This window comes from Dendrobates tinctorius, unplaced genomic scaffold (assembly GCF_039654945.1).
Source record: "Dendrobates tinctorius isolate UK_male_01 unplaced genomic scaffold, ASM3965494v1 ptg000083l, whole genome shotgun sequence".
In the NCBI taxonomy this organism is placed as follows: Eukaryota; Metazoa; Chordata; class Amphibia; order Anura; family Dendrobatidae; genus Dendrobates; species Dendrobates tinctorius.
In genome coordinates this window covers 29,415,146-29,434,027 of record NW_027361751.1, presented here as the reverse complement: position 1 = coordinate 29,434,027, position 18,882 = coordinate 29,415,146, and the positions used below count along the sequence as shown (strand labels likewise).

The following is an 18,882-nucleotide window of genomic DNA, read 5'->3' as shown; positions in this document are numbered from 1 at the left end:
CTGAGCTGCAGTGACGTATACAATTGCACATAAGATTAAGTCACTGTATCTGGATAACCATTAAAGGGACCACAGACCCTCATTCTAAGGCTTGGCTGGATTGCTACCTGTAAACTATTAATGTTTGAGTCTTGAAAACCCCTTTAAAGGGAGTCTATTTCAACAGTCGTTTTTTGCTGATAAAGTACCGACACTTCGTGGTGCACCCTTAATGTGGTCAAACATTTAAGCATACCTTCCCACCTAGAATCATAGAATGTTAAGCCCCCGTTACACACTGCGATATCGCTAGCAATATCGCTGTAAAGTCACCGATTTTGTGACGTTGCAGCGATATTGCTAGCGATATCGCTGCATATGATACTTGCCTCCGACCAGCTCCCCCGCTGATTATCGCTGATCGCGCGAGAAGCTCCTGGACCGTTCCTCGTCGGTCACTTCCTGCGGCGCTTCCTGCTGTGACCATGAGCGACGCGTGGAGCCGGGCGGGAGGACGCAGGATCGCCTCGTCTGACAGGGAAGTAGCGACCTCCGTCCCCTGCGATGTCGCTGGTGAGATCTGCCTGTGTGGCAGCTCACTAGCGACCACTTAGCGATGTACCAGCGATCCTGACCGCGTCATATCGCTGGTCGGGATCGCTGGTGAGTCGCTAGGTGTAACGGTACCCTTAGAGTTGTAAGGGACCTCAAGGGTCATCATGTCTATCACCCTGCTCAATGCATGATTCACTAAATCATCCCAGACAGATGTCTGTCAAGCCTCTGTTTGAAGACTTCCATTGAAGGAGAACTCACCACCTCACATGGCAGCCTGTTCCACTCATTGATCACCCCCACTATCAAAAAGTTTTTTTCTAATATCTAATCTGTATCTTCTTTTTTAAAATGTGGTGCCTAGAACTGGACACAGTATTCCAGATGAGGTCTGACCAAGGAGGAGTAGAGGGAGATAATTACTTCAACTGTGTTTGCCTTTTTTGCTGCTGCATCACACTGATGACTCATGTACAATCTGTGATCTACTTGTTTTCCCTCTATCTCGACCCCTCCTCTTCTTTGATTGACAGCTCTAGCTTCATAGAGCCAGCGAAAGGCTGAAAAACAAGTAGGTGGCAAGGTGCACTTAAATGTTTGGCCACACCAATGGTACACTGAGTGCATGTGCTAGGTTTGAATAGTCATTCTGTGCTGACTGAGTCCATGTAGAAGCATGAAAAGAACAACGGTTTGCCATTGCGTGGCTTGACACCTTTTGGGTTATGGTTATTATGTACCTCCATTCTTTGTCATTTTCTTAGTCGTAGAGTGTCTTTTATTTCATTCTTTATTCACTTTACGGTGTCATTTTATTTCTTTGTTTTTCCAGCTTCACTACTTTATTTCTATTATGGTAAAATCTGTTGTTCAGCTGACTTTTTTAGGAGGATCATAAAAACAACCATTAAGTCTACCTAAAATCAAATATCTTTCTCAGCTTAGCCTGATTGAGCGATATTCTTGCACTAGTCGTAGGACTTGGCAATTCCACCTTGGTCGTGCTCATTGTGTGTGCACGTCATCAATGATGTGTGGGTAGGGGGTCTGCTAACCGCTCATTTACATATCTAAATTGGTTTGCCCTAGAAGGGGGCTGACTTAGCTGCTGAAATGAGACAGTGCGTGAAACCTCTTCGCCCACAACACTGAGGATGGGAAGTTGGACAACCACGAGACTGGGACCTGGACAACCTCTAATCGTTTTTAGTATAGAATCCCATTAAATGGGCTATCTCAACTTGATAAATAGGTAAAATTGTAAAGCGAGTGCAAAAAGAGCACGTTTAGAATTCCATCTCTGAGGGATTTTTAATTTTATCGTTTACTATTCGTTTTCTAGTAACCGGCCACCTCTTCAGTCCATCGGTGATAACTAGTCTACTAGGCAAGGAGCGCAGCTCTTTGTTATACTTCTTTAAAATGTTTCTCTTAAGATGGGCACATCGCTGAATCCAAACTCAGAGTCGCTGCGCTCCTCCGATGCTGCCAAGGCAAAGCTGCCTATGCTAATAACATGGGAGGATGCGCCATTTTGACCAGGGCCTCAACCATGCCGCCGGGCTGCACTGTCAATCATCATGAGCGCACCGCCCTCTGACTAGTCGGATACCATGAGGCAGGGAAATAGCGCACTCCTGAAGATTGAATTTAGAATAACAGTTTAATGACCATTTTACTGGAAATGTAGTTCAGTAAGGGGCGTTCTCTGACTTACGCACAGCACTATATATGTTGATTTGATGGCATTATTGGCATAACTCATTCCAGCAGCAGCGCTCTCACGTTCTGCAATCCAGTTTTGGAATTTCTGTTTTTCTTTTGTTCTTTAACAGTGCACTTTCAGAAGCCGAGAAATCGACATTGCGCGTAGGACTCATTACAAACTTCAATGAGCCAGTAAATCAGGTTAGTGTGCTGTGATACTGATGAATAGCTCGCACGTTACATCAGGATCCCGATGGAATAGGATTTTCCATGTTTTACCTTGTCTGACTGTCTTCTAGATTGCCACCCAGATTGCTGTCCTCATCGCCAAGGTCGCACGACTGGACTGTCCGAAGCAGTGGCCGGAGCTGATCCCCACCCTGATTGAATCGGTAAAGGTTCAGGATGATCTGAGACAGCACCGTGCGCTCCTCACCTTTTATCACGTGACCAAGACCTTGTCTTCTAAGAGACTCGCTGCAGACAGGAAACTATTCCAAGATGTAAGTGCGACTCCGACACGTAATGGTCTTACTTGTTGAGTAAAAGTGTCCGATCAGTGTCGCTTCTCAGGTATCATGAGTGTTAAAATCTATACCCGACCTCTCATCTGTCCTCACTCAATGTCTTTCACTGCAGAGAAACTGAGATAAGACCGAAACAGTCCCAAGTACGGTGAGAAATGTGATTGGGTGGCACGGTGGCTCAGTGGTTAGCGCTGCAGCCTTGCAGCGCTGGGGTCCTGGGTTCGAATCCCACCAAGGACAACATCTGCAAGGAGTTTGTATGTTCTCCCCGTGTTTGCGTGGGTTTCCTCCGGGTACTCCGGTTTCCTCACACATTCTAAAGACATACTGATAGGGAATTTAGATTGTGAGCCCCATCGGGGACAGTGATGATAATATGTGCAAATTTTAAAGCGCTGCGGAATATGTTAGCGCTATATAAAAATAAAGATTATTATTATTATTATTATTGACCTGAAACCTTCAGATACATAAGGACTTCCTAAATGAGGTGTTAGATATATCCCACAATGTATTGTACGTTGCCCCAATACTACTTCACATTACCCATTGTCTGGTCATTGATGAGCGATCATCTGATTCCTATAGCCTGGAGGACGTCATGGATTACTAGCAAGACTTTCTTAACCCTCACGGGGTATGTTTCTTTTTTTGAAGGGGTCTTTTTTGGTCCTGGGTGCCACTCTCAAATGTTGGCTGTTCTGGAACGTTTCAAGGCTTTGTCAGGGGGTTTCTGTAGATGGGTCACAAATTTAGTATTGTAAATGTTGGTATGGATGAATTGGCACATGGCTTTAAGTGGTAATATTATTATTTTTTGTTGGAAATGAGTGACGTACAGTGGCTTGCTAAAGTCTTCACCCCCTTGGCTTTTAACCTGTTTTGTTACATTGCAATCAGTGTTTAAATATTTTTGTAACCTGATTTGTGTGTGATGCATCAGCACTAAATAGTCAAAGTTAGTGAAGTGAGAAAAATATAGCCATAAATTAAGTTTATGGGATCAAATAACTAAAAATTGGCATGTGCATATGTATTCACCCATATGCTATGAAGTCCCTAAAAATTTCAAGTGCAATCAATTCCCATCATAAGTTACATGCTTCATTAAAGGAAGTCCACATGTGTGCAATCTAAGGCTAGTTTCACACTAGCGTTTTTGAGCGCAGCGACGGCCTGCGCACGGCCGCCGCTAAGCCCCGCCCCCTGCCGCGCCCCGCCGGTAGCTCCGCCCACCGGCGCGTGACGCTGCATGCGCCCTGCATCCCCTATCTTTATCACAGGGGGCGCAGGCCGTGCGCAGTATGCGTTTGGCGGCGCAGGTCGGCGCACCGTCAAAAGGACGCATGCGCCGCCAAACGCATACTGCGCACGGCCTGCGCCCCCTGTGATAAAGATAGGGGACGCAGGGCGCATGCAGCGTCATGCGCCGGTGGGCGGAGCTACCGGCGGGGCGCGGCAGGGGCGGGGCTTAGCGGCGGCCGTGCGCAGGCCGTCGCTGCGCTCCAAAACGCTAGTGTGAAACTAGCCTAAGTGTCCTATGGTCTGTAATGTAACATCATTAAGCAAGAGGCACCTCTAACCAAACACCATAAAAACCAAGGAGATCTCCAAACAAGTCAGGGACAAAATTGTTGAGAAGTGCAAGTCAGGGTTGGGTTATAAAAAAAAAAAAAAGTCCCAATCTCTGATGGTCCCCCGGAGCACCATCAAATCCATTATTATCAAATGGAAAGAACATGTTACCACAACAAACTTGATAAGAGATGGCCGCCCACCAAAATTCTTAGCCTAGGCAAGGAGGGCATTAAGAGAAGGCAGCACAGAGACCGAAGGCAACCCTGGAGGAGCTGCAGAGTTCCCAAGCAGACACTGGAGTATCTGTCCTTATGACCACAATAATAATAATAATAATAATCTTTATTTATATAGCGCCAACATATTCCGCAGCGCTTTACAGTTGAACAGTTTCAAACACAACAGTCATAAGTAACAACGTTAACAATACAATAATTAAAGCGAAATAAGACGACCCTGCTCGTGGAGCTTACAATCTACAATGAGGTGGGGGGGATACAAAGCACAGGTTTGTATTTACAATGATGTATTTACAATGACGGTCCAGCCATCTTCAGGGGGTGGGGGTTAGATGGAGATAGTGAATGGGCTACACACACACAAACATGACTTTGATTACTGAATGTGATAGGCCGCTCTGAACAAATGTGTTTTGAGCGAGCGCCTAAAACTATGCAAATTGTGGATGGTCCTAATATTTTGGGGTAGAGCATTCCAGAGGATTGGCGCAGCACGGGAGAAGTCTTGGAGTCGGGAGTGGGAGGTACGGATTAGGGCAGAGGTTAGTCGAAAGTCATTTGCAGAGCGCAGCGGTCGGTTAGGCCGATAGACAGAAATGAGGGAGGAGATGTAAGGGGGTGCCGCACTGTGGAGAGCTTTGTGGGTGAGAACAAGTACTTTGAATTGTACCCTGTAATGAATTGGCAGCCAGTGTAACGACTGGCGAAGAGCGGACGCGTCTGAGAAACGATTAGCCAGATGGACAACCCTGGCTGCTGCATTAAGGATAGACTGGAGAGGGGAGAGTCGAGTGAGAGGGAGGCCAATTAATAGAGCATTACAGTAGTCTAGGCGGGAGTGGATCAGGGCGACAGTGAGAGTTTTTGTTGTTTCCATGGTGAGAAAAGGGCGGATTCTAGAGATGTTCTTTAGGTGTAAGCGGCATGAGCGGGCAAGAGATTGTATATGGGAGGTGAAGGAGAGATCGGAGTCGAACATAACACCCAGACAGCGCACCTGCTGTCGGGGTGTTATTATGGTGCCACCCACAGAGAGGGAAATGTCAGATTTAGGGAGGTTAGTAGATGGTGGGAGCAGAAGAAGTTCAGTTTTGGAGAGGTTGAGTTTCAGATAGAGAGCAGACATGATGTTGGAGACTGCAGACAGACAGTCAGTGGCGTTCTGTAGTACAGCGGAGGTAAGGTCAGGGGATGATGTGTACAGTTGTGTGTCATCAGCATAAAGATGGTACTGAAAGCCAAATCTGCTGATGGTCTGTCCAATTGGGGCTGCATAGAGAGAGAAGAGAAGGGGGCCAAGGACTGAGCCCTGAGGTACCCCAACAGTGAGAGGAAGAGGAGATGAAGTGGAGCCAGAAAACAGAACAATAAGCCATAGTCTTCATGGAGGTGGCCGTTATGGAAGAGTAAATGCTATGTCTGGACCCAAGCTAACAGCCCATCAGCTCAAGAACACAATCCTCACAGCGAAACATGGTGGTGACAACATCATGCTGTGGGAATGTTTTTCGTCAGCAGGGACAAGGAAAATGGTCTTAGAGCAAAACCTTTTTCAGTCTGTTAGTGATTTGAGACTTGAATGGAGGTTCACCATCTAACAAGACAACGACTCAAAGCATGCTGCAAAAGCAACAGAGTGGTTTAAGGGGAAATGTGTAAATGTTTTGGACTGTCCTAGTGAAAGCCCAGACATTAATCAAATTGAGAATCTGTGGTTGGACTTGGAGATTGCTGTTCACTAGAGGAAATCATCTCACTTGAAGGAGCTGGAGCAGTTTTGCCTTGACGAATGGGCAAAAATCCCCGTGGAAAGCTCATATAGACTTATCCAAAGCGATTTGAAGCTGTAATTGCAGCAAAAGAAGGCTCTACAAAGTACTGACTTTTGGGGAGTGAATAGTTATGCACACTGAAATTTTCAGTTATTTTATCCCATTTGTTGTTTGCTTCACAATAGAAAGAAAACCAAATGTTCACAGTTTTAGGCATGTTCTTTACATGAACTGATGCAAACCCTCAAAAAAAACCTGTGAAATTCCAGGTTGTAAAACATGGAAAATGCCAAGTGGGGGGTGAATACTTTCAGAAGCCACTGTATATTCTGCAGTCTTACGGCTACATTCATATTTGTTGTCATTCTCAGGGGAGGCTGTTGTTTCTTTCAGCGTATTCCTTGTAGTCCGCTCACTATCACCCTTGGCTGAATCCCATTTTGCACATTTTTTTCTTTAATTTACTTACAACTATTTACAGTTTATCACATAAAAATGACTGTGAACAGCTCGTCGTTTCCAGTGATTGCTCTAAACTCATTTTCAAGAGCTCCTAAAGGATGTGAAACGGCTTCCGATTTATTTGTGGAAAGAAGCCGAGTTGAGTGGGGATTTCGCAGGTCAGTGTCCTCCACATGTGTGGAGGTGTGATAATATAATAAACGTGTTCTCAAGAGTCTTTGGAAAGAAATATCTTCACAGAGGACACATGTTTTCTTCTCCTTCCTTTTGCAGAATTTCATTTTACTATTAGCATTGGGTTATGGAATAATTAGTGTTGATGTCTCTGTCTATAGGAACGCGTTTAAAGAGAACTTGTCACTGATTCATGCTGCCCAAACCGCGAGCAGCATGGATCATAGAATCATAGAATCGTAGAGCTGGAAGGGACCTCCTGGGTCATCTGGTCCAACCCCCTGCTCAAAGCAGGATTCGCTAAATCATCCCAGACAGATGTCTGTCCAGCCTCTGTTTTGAAGACTTCCATTGAAGGAGAACTCACCACTTCTCGTGGCAGCTTGTTCCACTCATTGATCACTCTAACTGTGAAAAAGTTTTTTCTAGTATCTAATCTGTGTCTCCTCCCATTCAGTTTCATCCCATTGGATCGGAGCCTGGCTGTTTCTTGCTGAAATGCTCTGATAATTCCAAGAAAAGATACTTTAAAAATCCATTTGGGGACCATATCTGACTAGTCTGATACTCCCCATAGCCAGCGCTGCTAGAAATGATTGACCGGTTCCACGCTATGGGATCCTTGTGCCAAACCAGGCCTCATCTGAACTGAGGAAGTTAAAAGACAACCAGGCGTAGCTCGTGATTAAAGGAGTTGTCCACTACTAGGGCAACCCCTTCTTAAACTAAATGTTCGTCCCGATAAAATAATAAAGCCTGTACTCACTTCCTGTGCCGGCTCCTTTCCTGCGGTGTCAGCACTCGCGGTCCCGTGGCTGTGTTGTGGTGGAATGACACGTGACGCCGGCGTCCATTCAGCTCTAGCGCCACTGTCTCCGTCTTCGTACGAACTGAACATGAAGAGGAAGTGAGAGATCTGCTGCAGCCCGGACTACCTCTTCATGGTCAGTTCATATAAAGGTGGGTACAGCGACGCCAGCGCTGATTGGCCACCGGTGTCACTTGTCACAGCAACCGCACGAGGAGGAGGGGAGAGCGAGTGTAGACACCGTGGGAATAGGTGAGAATAGACTTTATTATTTTATCAGACCCGAACATTTCGTTTAAGAAGAGCTTGTCCTAGTAGTGGACAACCTTTTTAAAACCATCGCTTGGCAAATAGAGATTTCAGACATAAGTGATGGAGTTGATATTTAGGTTCACCTTGACATGGTTGGATGACTTTAGTGCTTTTTGGTCAAAAAATGTTAAACAAGAACCTTACATTTTTAACATGTGCAGCAATATTGGAGTTCATCACATCATACTCGACTGAAACTGGCGCACGGTGACGCCGTCTGTAGTATTATAGTCTGAATCCCATATGAAAGGGCCCTTACATAACTGACTGATACATGTCTTAATCCCGCATTTTATACAGTTTTTTACAGCATAGATTATACCAGTATGAAGATTCATGACTCCAGTGATGCTTGTATTTTGCTTTTTGTGTTTTTGTTTCTTTTTTGTATTTTTTTTTTAATTAGACGCTTACATTTCTCCCTCTTTTCTTACACAGATATGTTTTTACCCTTATTTAGGAGTCACACAAAAAGGGCTAAATTATTGCAGAATTGCTTTCATCCATATTTTATTTTCCGGTGTTTATTTTTTATAATCTAAAGGTATGATAACTTTCTATTTTGTGTTATCTTCTTCTACTACGATGCTGTCTGCACCTTTGGGTCAGTGATAAACTATAAAGAAAACTTCCTTGGTGATATTTTCCCAATCTCACATTCGGTGTAATCCTTCTCAGGACAGTTCTATAGTAACTAAGGGAGCGGGGTAACCACTTAGCACCCCACCGTACATGGCGCCATTTCTTTCTGTCTGTTCTACTCTACGTGACGCGTACTTGTGCCGCCGCTGCTGTGAAGTCGTGCTTTATAAGCTGTGGGCTTCTGCTGAAGACACCACTCCCAATATTCCCACAAGCAGCAGTGTTGTTTTCTTGCTGTGCCGCCCACTTGTTTGGCATCTGCTGTCATTTTGTGCCTCATGAAGGTTTGCAGTGTTTGCTTAGTGCATTTTTAATAATTATTTCTGCATCCAACACAGAAAGTAAAATACCTTGTAAATCATATTGTGACGCAAAATATAAATGAGGCTCAAAAAATGGGCCCATCTGCCAACCTCAGTATTACTTATCATCACCCAGGCAGAAGTGATCATTTGCTGAGCCGCCTGCACATGTTCCAGCAGTTAATGATCCTCACTTTTGGGGTCAGCTTGCCAAGGCACAGATGTCTTATACTCCATGTCTTCCTCTATTTTCATCCCTTTCCATAGACATTAATAGACAGCTGTAATCTGATCCCTAAGTGAACTGGCACCTGACTTGCATTGATCATAATGGACTTTAGCTGAATACATTAGTTACATTTGGTCTCAAATTATAGGGTTTGTACAAGATTTTACTGAGCCAAAATATATTAGTAATGTGATATCCTTAACTAAGTACCCTATTGTAGTTTTGAATGCACTGTGTGAGCTACCTCTGGCATTACTGATCATCTTCTTCAAAGTCAATGGGACTGCAAAATTGCATCTGGGTATTTGTATCTGTGTTAAAACCTCTATATGGCGGATCATATTCTCCTTTTAAAAGGAGTCTGTGCGCACAGAATGACTGTTCAAACCATGTGCAGGCACTCGGTGCACCCTTGGTGTGTCCAAAGCGTTAAGCGCACCTTCCCATCTACTTGTTTTCCAACTTTCTCCGCCCCCCTTATTTGATTGACACATTTGGCTTTATAGAGCCAGAGAAGGGTGGAGATATATTGAAAACAAGCAGGTGGGAAGGTGTACTTAACGGTTTGGCCACACCAAGGGTGCACCGCGTACCTATGCTTAGTTTGAGCAGTCATTCCTACAGTATGAAAACCCACTGAAAAATCTCTTCATTATATCACTAGTGCCATTTTCTCATGCGTACAGTGGGTTTGTCCAACCTGCAAGTTCAAAGCCACAGACCTCCTATAAATAAGTCCCTTTACATGTGATCTGTCACCAGATTTCACAATACAAACTGACTGCATTCATTTCTAAATTCATCTCATAAAACTTACAAGGGTGCTGTGTTTGCTTTGAAAATCCATGTTAAAATATCCCGTACTTCGGTTAACTCAGTCTCCACTCACTGTGCCTGATTGACAGCTCCTCGGTGTTCCTCCTCCCTTCTGCTGCTGAAATCCATGCTCCGCAGTATAAGATGGTGATACCACTTTAAAAGAGTTGTACCAGACCCCTTTAAATTTTTCACTCTTTGTTTCATTGCAGCCATTTGGTAAATCAAAAAAGTTTCCTGTCTCCTCCAAACACGATGAGTTTTGTTTCTACCAAACAGTTTTACTTTCATCAGACCATATGACATTCTCCCAATACTCTTCTGGATAATCCAAATGCTCTCTCGCAAACTTCAGACGGGCCCGGACATGTACTGGCTTAAGCAGGAGATACGTCTGGCACTGCAGGATCTGAGTCCCTGGCGGCGTATTGTTACTGATGATAGACTTTGTTACGGTGGTCCCAGCTCTATGCATGTCATTCACTAGGTCCCCCGTGTGGTTCTGGGATTTTTGCTCACCGTTCTTATGATCATTTTGACCCCACGGTGTGAGATCTTGCGTGGAGCCCCGGATCGAGGGAGATTATCAGTGGTCTCTTATGTCTTCCATTTTCTTACTATTGCTCCCACAGTTGATTTCATGACACCAAGCTGCTTGCCTATTGCAGATTCAGTCTTCCCTGCCTGGTGCAGGGCTACAATTTTGTTTCTGGTGTTCTTCGACAGCTCATAGTGGAGTTTGGAGTGTGATTGTTTGAGGTTGTGCACAGGTGTCTTTTATACTGATAACAAGTTCAAACAGCTGCCATTACTACAGGCAATGAGTGGAGGACAGAGGAGCCTCTTAAAGAAGAAGTTACAGGTCTGTGAGAGCCAGAAATCTTGCATGTTTTTAGGTCACCAAATACTTATTTTCCACCATAATTTGAAAAATAAATCTTGCCAAATCAGACATGGTGATTTTCTGGATTTGTTTTCTCAGTTTGACTCTCATAGTTGTGGTCTACCTATGATGTCAATTACAGGCATCGCTCATATTTTCAAGTGGGAGAACTTGAACAATTGGTGGCTGACTAAATACTATTTTTCCCCACTGTATAGGATGAGCGATAAGATGATCGCAGGATCAAGGGGATAAAAAATAAAATAAAAACAGAGTTTTTGAAATATATATATATAATAAATGTAATCATCCACCTTTCCACCTCATTAAAAATATAAACATATTTGGTATTTCCGCATTCGTAAAAGTCTTTTTTTATCAAAACACTAGCTGAAGAGCCCGGCGTTGCCTGGGCATAGTAACCAACTGTGGTTATAGCAAATTATAATGATTATATTGCACATAAAAACATTTCACTCATATATTCAACACTACAGATTTGCAACACAAATTAACTAAATGATTACCGAAGTATTGATAGTATTTTATTTTCAACTCATTCAAGAGCCTTTTGATAAACAACATGTGTATCTGTGTATCTAATCCTCTCCTGTGTGATACTGACTGCTGAACCATGTGTCTAATCCTCTCCTGTGTGATACTGACTGCTGAGCCGTGTATATAATCCTCTCCTGTGTGATACTTTCTGCTGAGCTGTGTATCTAATCCTATCGTGTGTTACTGATTGCTCAGCCGTGTATCTAATCCTATCCTGTTTGATACTTACTGCTGAGCTGTGTATCTAATCCTATCCTGTGTGATACCGTCTGCTGAGCCGTTTTTTTTATCCCTATCCTGTGTGATACTGACTGCTGAGCCGTGTACCCAATCCTATCATGTGTGATACTGACTGCTGAGCAGAGTATCTAATCCTATCCTGTGTGATACCGTCTGCTGAGCAGTGTATGTAATCCTATCCTGTGTGATACTGACTGCTGAGCCGTGTATATAATCCTATCCTGTGTGATACCGTCTGCTGAGCCGTGTATCTAACCCTATCCTGTGTGATACTGACTGCTGAGCCGTGTACCTAATCCTATCATGTGTGTTACTGACTGCTCAGCCGTGTATCTAATCCTATCCTGTGTGATACTGACTGCTGAGCCGTGTATCTAATCCTATCCTGTGTGATACTGACTGCTGAGCTGTGTATCTATTCCTATCCTGTGTGATACTGACTGCTGAGCTGTGTATCTAATCCTATCCTGTGTGATACTGACTGCTGAGCTGTGTATCTAATCCTATCCTGTGTGATACTGCCTGCTGAGCCGTGTGTCTAATCCTCTCCTGTGTGATACTGACTGCTGAGCTGTGTATCTAATACTATCCTGTGTGATACTGACTGCTGAGCCGTGTATCTAATCCTATCCTGTGTGATACTGACTGCTGAGCAGTGTATCTAATCCTAACCTGTGTGATACTGACTGCTGAGCTGGGTGTCTAATCCTCTCCTGTGTGATACTGACTGCTGAGCTGTGTATCTAATCCTATCCTGTGTGATACTGACTGCTGAGCCATGTACCTAACCCTATCATGTGTGATACCGTCTGCTGAGCCGTGTACCTAATACTATTCTGTGTGATACTGTGTGCTGAGCCGTCTGTCTAATCCTCTCCTGTGTGATACTGACTGCTGAGCTGTGTATCTATTCCTATCCTGTGTGATACTGACTGCTGAGCCGTGTATCTAATCCTATCCTGTGTGATACTGACTGCTGAGCAGTGTATCTAATCCTAACCTGTGTGATACTGTCTGCTGAGCCGTGTATCTATTCCTATCCTGTGTGATACTGACTGCTGAGCCGTGTATCTAATCCTATCCTGTGTGATACTGACTGCTGAGCCGTGTATCTAATCCTCTCCTGTGTGATACTTTCTGCTGAGCCGTGTATCTAATCCTATCCTGTTTGATACTTATTGCTGAGCTGTGTATCTAATCCTATCCTGTGTGATACGTTTTTTTTATCCCTATCCTGTGTGATACTGACTGCTGAGCCGTGTACCCAATCCTATCATGTGTGATACTGACTGCTGAGCAGAGTATCTAATCCTATCCTGTGTGATACCGTCTGCTGAGCAGTGTATGTAATCCTATCCTGTGTGATACTGACTGCTGAGCCGTGTATATAATCCTATCCTGTGTGATACCGTCTGCTGAGCCGTGTATCTAACCCTATCCTGTGTGATACTGACTGCTGAGCCGTGTACCTAATCCTATCATGTGTGTTACTGACTGCTCAGCCGTGTATCTAATCCTATCCTGTGTGATACTGACTGCTGAGCCGTGTATCTAATCCTATCCTGTGTGATACTGACTGCTGAGCTGTGTATCTATTCCTATCCTGTGTGATACTGACTGCTGAGCTGTGTATCTAATCCTATCCTGTGTGATACTGACTGCTGAGCTGTGTATCTAATCCTATCCTGTGTGATACTGCCTGCTGAGCCGTGTGTCTAATCCTCTCCTGTGTGATACTGACTGCTGAGCTGTGTATCTAATACTATCCTGTGTGATACTGACTGCTGAGCCGTGTATCTAATCCTATCCTGTGTGATACTGACTGCTGAGCAGTGTATCTAATCCTAACCTGTGTGATACTGACTGCTGAGCTGGGTGTCTAATCCTCTCCTGTGTGATACTGACTGCTGAGCTGTGTATCTAATCCTATCCTGTGTGATACTGACTGCTGAGCCATGTACCTAACCCTATCATGTGTGATACCGTCTGCTGAGCCGTGTATCTAATACTATTCTGTGTGATACTGTGTGCTGAGCCGTCTGTCTAATCCTCTCCTGTGTGATACTGTCTGCTGAGCCGTGTATCTATTCCTATCCTGTGTGATACTGACTGCTGAGCTGTGTATCTAATCCTATCCTGTGTGATACTGACTGCTGAGCCGTGTATCTAATCCTCTCCTGTGTGATACTGACTGCTGAGCTGTGTATCTAATCCTATCCTGTGTGATACTGACTGCTGAGCTGGGTGTCTAATCCTCTCCTGTGTGATACTGACTGCTGAGCTGTGTATCTAATCCTATCCTGTGTGATACTGACTGCTGATCCGTGTATCTAATCCTATCCTGTGTGATACTGACTGCTGAGCCGTGTATCTAACCCTATCCTGTGTGATACTGACTGCTGAGCTGTGTGTCTAATCCTCTCCTGTGTGATACTGACTGCTTAGCCGTGTACCTAATTCTATCTTGTGTGTTACTGACTGCTCAGCCGTGTATCTAATCCTATCCTGTGTGATACTGACTGCTGAGCCGTGTATCTAATCCTATCCTGTGTGATACTCACTGCTGAGCCGTGTATCTAATCCTATTCTGTGTGATACTGACTGCTTAGCCGTGTACCTAATTCTATCATGTGTGTTACTGACTGCTTAGCCGTGTATCTAATCCTATCCTGTGTGATACTGACTGCTGAGCCGTGTATCTAATCCTATCCTGTGTGATACTCACTGCTGAGCTGTGTATCTAATCCTATCCTGTGTGATACTGTCTGCTGAGCTGTGTATCTAATCCTATCCTGTCTGATACTGTCTGCTGAGCTGTGTATCTATTCCTATCCTGTGAGATACTGACTGCTGAGCCGTGTATCTAATCCTCTCCTGTGTGATATGACTGCTAAGCTGTGTATCTAATCCTATCCTGTGTGATACTGACTGCTGAGCCATGTGTCTAATCCTCTCCTGTGTGATACTGACTGCTGAGCCGTGTATCTAATCCTATCCTGTGTGATACTGTCTGCTGAGCTGTGTATCTAATCCTATCCTGTCTGATACTGTCTGCTGAGCTGTGTATCTATTCCTATCCTGTGAGATACTGACTGCTGAGCCGTGTATCTAATCCTATCCTGTGTGATACTGGGCTCCCCCTGAAGTCTGTGTCAGAGGGTGGTCTGTGATGGCACTGTAATAAATTGTGTTATTTCCAGCTTTACAGAAGGACGATAACACCATAGAAATGATAAGAATAATAGGCAAAATTGTTTGGTGAATTGGAACGCGCAGAGTTAAAATTTCGCCTCACAGCATAGCCTATGACGCTCTCTGGGTCCAGACGTCTGACTGTGCAAAATTTTGTGGCTGTGGCTGCGACGGTGCTGATGCCAATCCCGGACACACACACATTAAGCTTTATATATTAGATAAGATTAATAAACCCATGCGGTGAATGCCGTAAGAAGACAAGAATTGAAATGCCAGAATTGTCGCTTTTTGGTGACCACACCTCCCTAAGAAATACAGTAAAAAGCTTTCAAAATGACCAAATTGGAATCCATAAAACAGTCAGTTCACCACGCAAAAATCTAGGTCTCAGTTGGCTCTATCCACAAGAAAATTATCTGCGGTACAGGTCCAGGAAAATGGTAACGCAAACAAAAAAATATTTATTTACAAACTTTTGAATATGTTTCAAGACTTTAAAGGGGTTATCCTGGACTTTTATTATTTTACCTCTTTTGGAGCTAAGAACTTACAGGCAGGTAATTGATAACTACCTGCCTGTTCTGCCCAGAGCCGATCTTTTGCATTTCAGAGGGGTCACAGACCGTGCGTGCCGGTGTTTTAGCATCTTCCGCTCTGCTCTCTTGATGACGAGACTCTGCCGATATCATCCTAATTTACAGCTGGCTCCCTGCTGCCTAACTGCGGGGAGCCAGCTGTTAATCGGCAAGACATTGGCGGTCAAGCCCCTTCAACATCTGAACCAAAGAAAAGGACCAGCTCTGTTGACTAGATGTGAAATGAAGCAGGATAGTCACCGCCTGTGCTGGAAGAGGTGGTCCCCGTGCAGAACAGGCACTCAAGTTAGCAACTTACTCCCTGTTAGTTCTTAGTTCCATACACAAAAATAGTAGAAGTCCTGGATAACCCCTTTAAAAGAAAAAAAAATCTGTACATGTCTGGTATCGCTGTGATTGTTACCATACATTGAATACTGTGAAACCCCCAAATCAATGGTGTAATCACATTCTTTTCAACATTTTGCCCCACTTGGAATTTGCTTTCAGTACATTATATGGTAAATTGAGTCAGTCAAAGCTCCAATCCGTCCCACAAAACAACAAGGGAAAAATGCAAGAGTGAAGGCGAGGGGTTAATGAGGAAGACAGTGCGTTATCTCATACACTGCGGCTCTCTGTAACTGTGCGCCAGCCCACAAGAGATCTGCCTTCCCGTAACGTATGTGTGACGGACCCGGCTTCATTTGTTGAAGGACGTTGCGTTATTTCTTCCGACTGCTTATTTTCCTCGTGTAGATTGCTTGTCAGGTAGAAGCATTCATTATATAAGAAAAAAGCGTAATAGCCGTCCTGACAGGCGAAAGCCGGCATCATTCGTTAATTTGTCATCCACTTAAATAATTGAAAACCAAGAGTCGCGCAGTATAAACTTTTTTTTTTTTTACTGAGTATTAAATATTCTATTCAGCTGCTTTTTAAATGAGTTTTGAAATGGTTTTCCGTGACTTGACGGTTGAATTGAAGGTCGGCGTAAATCCCACTCATTATATCAAGGGGGTAGAGCGAAACTCCGCGCCAGCCGCTATCCCCTTCCCCAACCACCTCCCTCGTTTTCCTAATATCCTTGCTATTAAGTAATTGGCTTTTACCTTCTTTTTGCCTGGAAGTTATTTTCAAGTCCTGCAGTGACGGTCCCAAGCTAGTTTAGAGTGCAGAATCAATTTCATATGTCATGAATATATTTCTTCCCCTCGGAACCAGTTGCTATAGTGAATCAGACGCGATATGCTCTTAAAGTCTTACCTGCTGCACGCTGCGTCCCAAGTTTTTTATCCGTCTGTAAGACTCGGGTAATTGAAGTTTAGGCCAGAGAGTGACATGAATCAGAAGCGGTCATTATAATAATGTTATAATACATTTGCGACAACTTTGACACTTCTTCGATTTAAAGGGAAGAAGCACTTTTTTATGCTCTTTTATTCCCTACATCTAATCACTCATTCGCTCATGTTGTCTGTATCTTAAAAACATCCCCAGAATCTGACCCTTTCTCAACTTTGAAACTGCAAAAGCTATTACAGTCGCTGCTATTCATTTTTTTTGTACTACTGTAACTCTGTACTGATCGGTCTTCCTCTGACCTGACTTTATACTCCAATCTGCCCTGAATGTGGCAACCAGGATCATATTTCTGTCCAGCTGCTACACCGATGCCTCCACCTTGTGCTAGTCATTGCACTGGTTGCCCATCTGCTACAGATTCTTAGGGAACTATGCTAAACAGTTGTGCTCAAAAGTTTACATACCCCAGCAGAATTTTTTGCTTTCTTGGCCTTTTTCGAGAGAATATGAATGATAACACCAAAACTTTTTTGCTCCATTCATGGTTAGTGGTTGGATGAAGCCACTTATTGTCAAACTACTGTGTTATCTCATAAAAAAATCATAATGACAACACAAAACATCCAAATAACCCTGATCAAAAGTTTACATACCCCATTTTTTAATATTGTGTATTGCCCCCTCTACCATCAATGACAGCTTGAAGTCTTTTGTAGTAGTTGTGGACGAGGTTCTTTATTTTCTCAGATTGTAAAGTTGCCCACTCTTCTTGGCAAAAAGCCTCCAGTTCCTGTAAATTCCTGGGCTTCACTTTGTTCTGCTGTTGCCAATTACTGGTCAACTTGGCCTTGTGTTTTGGATCATTGTCATGTTGAAACGTCCAAGTACATCCCATAGGCAGCAGTATTTGCTGATAACAAGCTGCATTCATCTTTCCTTCAACTTTGACCAAGTTTCCTGTGCGTTTGTAGCTCACACATCCCCAAAACATCAGCGATCCACTCCCGTGTTTTACTGTAGGAATGGTGTTCCTTTCACCATATACCTTTTTGACCTCTATCCAAATGTAACGTTTATGGTTGTGGCCAAAAAGTTCAACTTTGGTTCATCACTCCAAATTACCTTGTTCCAGAAGTTTTGAGGCTTGTCTCTACTGTTTTGCCTATTGTAGGTGAGATACTTTGTGGCATTTGCGCCGTAATGACTTTCATCTGGCGACCATACAGCCCATTTTTCTTCAAGTGCCTCCATATTGTGCATCTTGAAACAGCCACACCATTAGTTTTCAAAGAGTCCAGTATTTCAGGTTATGTTATTTGTGAGTTTTCTTTGCATCCTGAACAATTTTCCTCACAGTTGTGGACAAAATTTTTGTTGGTCTACCTGAACGTGGTTTTGTTTTTACAGAGCCCTTGATTTTCTATTTGTTAATCACAGTTTGAATGCTGCTGACTGGCATTATCAATTCCTTGGATATCTTTTTGTATCCCTTTCTTGTTTTATACAGTTCAACTACCTTTTTCCGTAGATCCGCTGAATCCGTTTTGCTTTCCCCATGACTCACAATCCAGAAATGTCAGTGGTTGGAAGAAAGATACAAGAGTCTGTCTGGATCCCAGAAACTCACTGATCTTTCATGCACACACACTAATTACAAGCAAACAGGTAACAGGTGAGGATGGTACCTTCAGTAGCCAGTCAAACCCATTTGTGTCAACTTCTGTGCATGTAATCAGGCAAAAATCATCACGGTATGTGAACTTTTGATCAGGGTCATTTGGATATTTTGGGCTGTCATTATGATTTAAGAAGAGAAAACACAGTAGTTTGACAATAAATGGCTTCACCCAACCACTATCCATGAGTTGGAGAAAAAGTTTTGGTGTTATCATTCATATTCTCTGAAAAAAGGCCAAGAAAGCAAAAATTCTGATGGGGTATGTAAACTTTTGAGCACAACTGTATGTATATATTTTTATATAGTTGTTAGTAATATGTCAGTGTTGGCAAGTGGATTCATAAGG

General features: G+C 43.6%; 1 protein-coding gene across 6 annotated transcripts in view; it reads left to right on the top strand.

The window, feature by feature from the left end:
• IPO11 (importin 11) overlaps window positions 1-18,882 on the top strand; it is a 555,951-nt gene that overhangs the window by 39,543 nt on the left and 497,526 nt on the right. For all 6 annotated transcript variants that reach the window (XM_073584259.1, XM_073584261.1, XM_073584258.1 and 3 more), the window contains exons 4-5: window positions 2,370-2,442; window positions 2,541-2,744. In XM_073584259.1, the coding sequence (XP_073440360.1) occupies window positions 2,370-2,442; window positions 2,541-2,744 (277 nt within the window). The remainder of the gene's footprint in view (window positions 1-2,369; window positions 2,443-2,540; window positions 2,745-18,882) is intronic.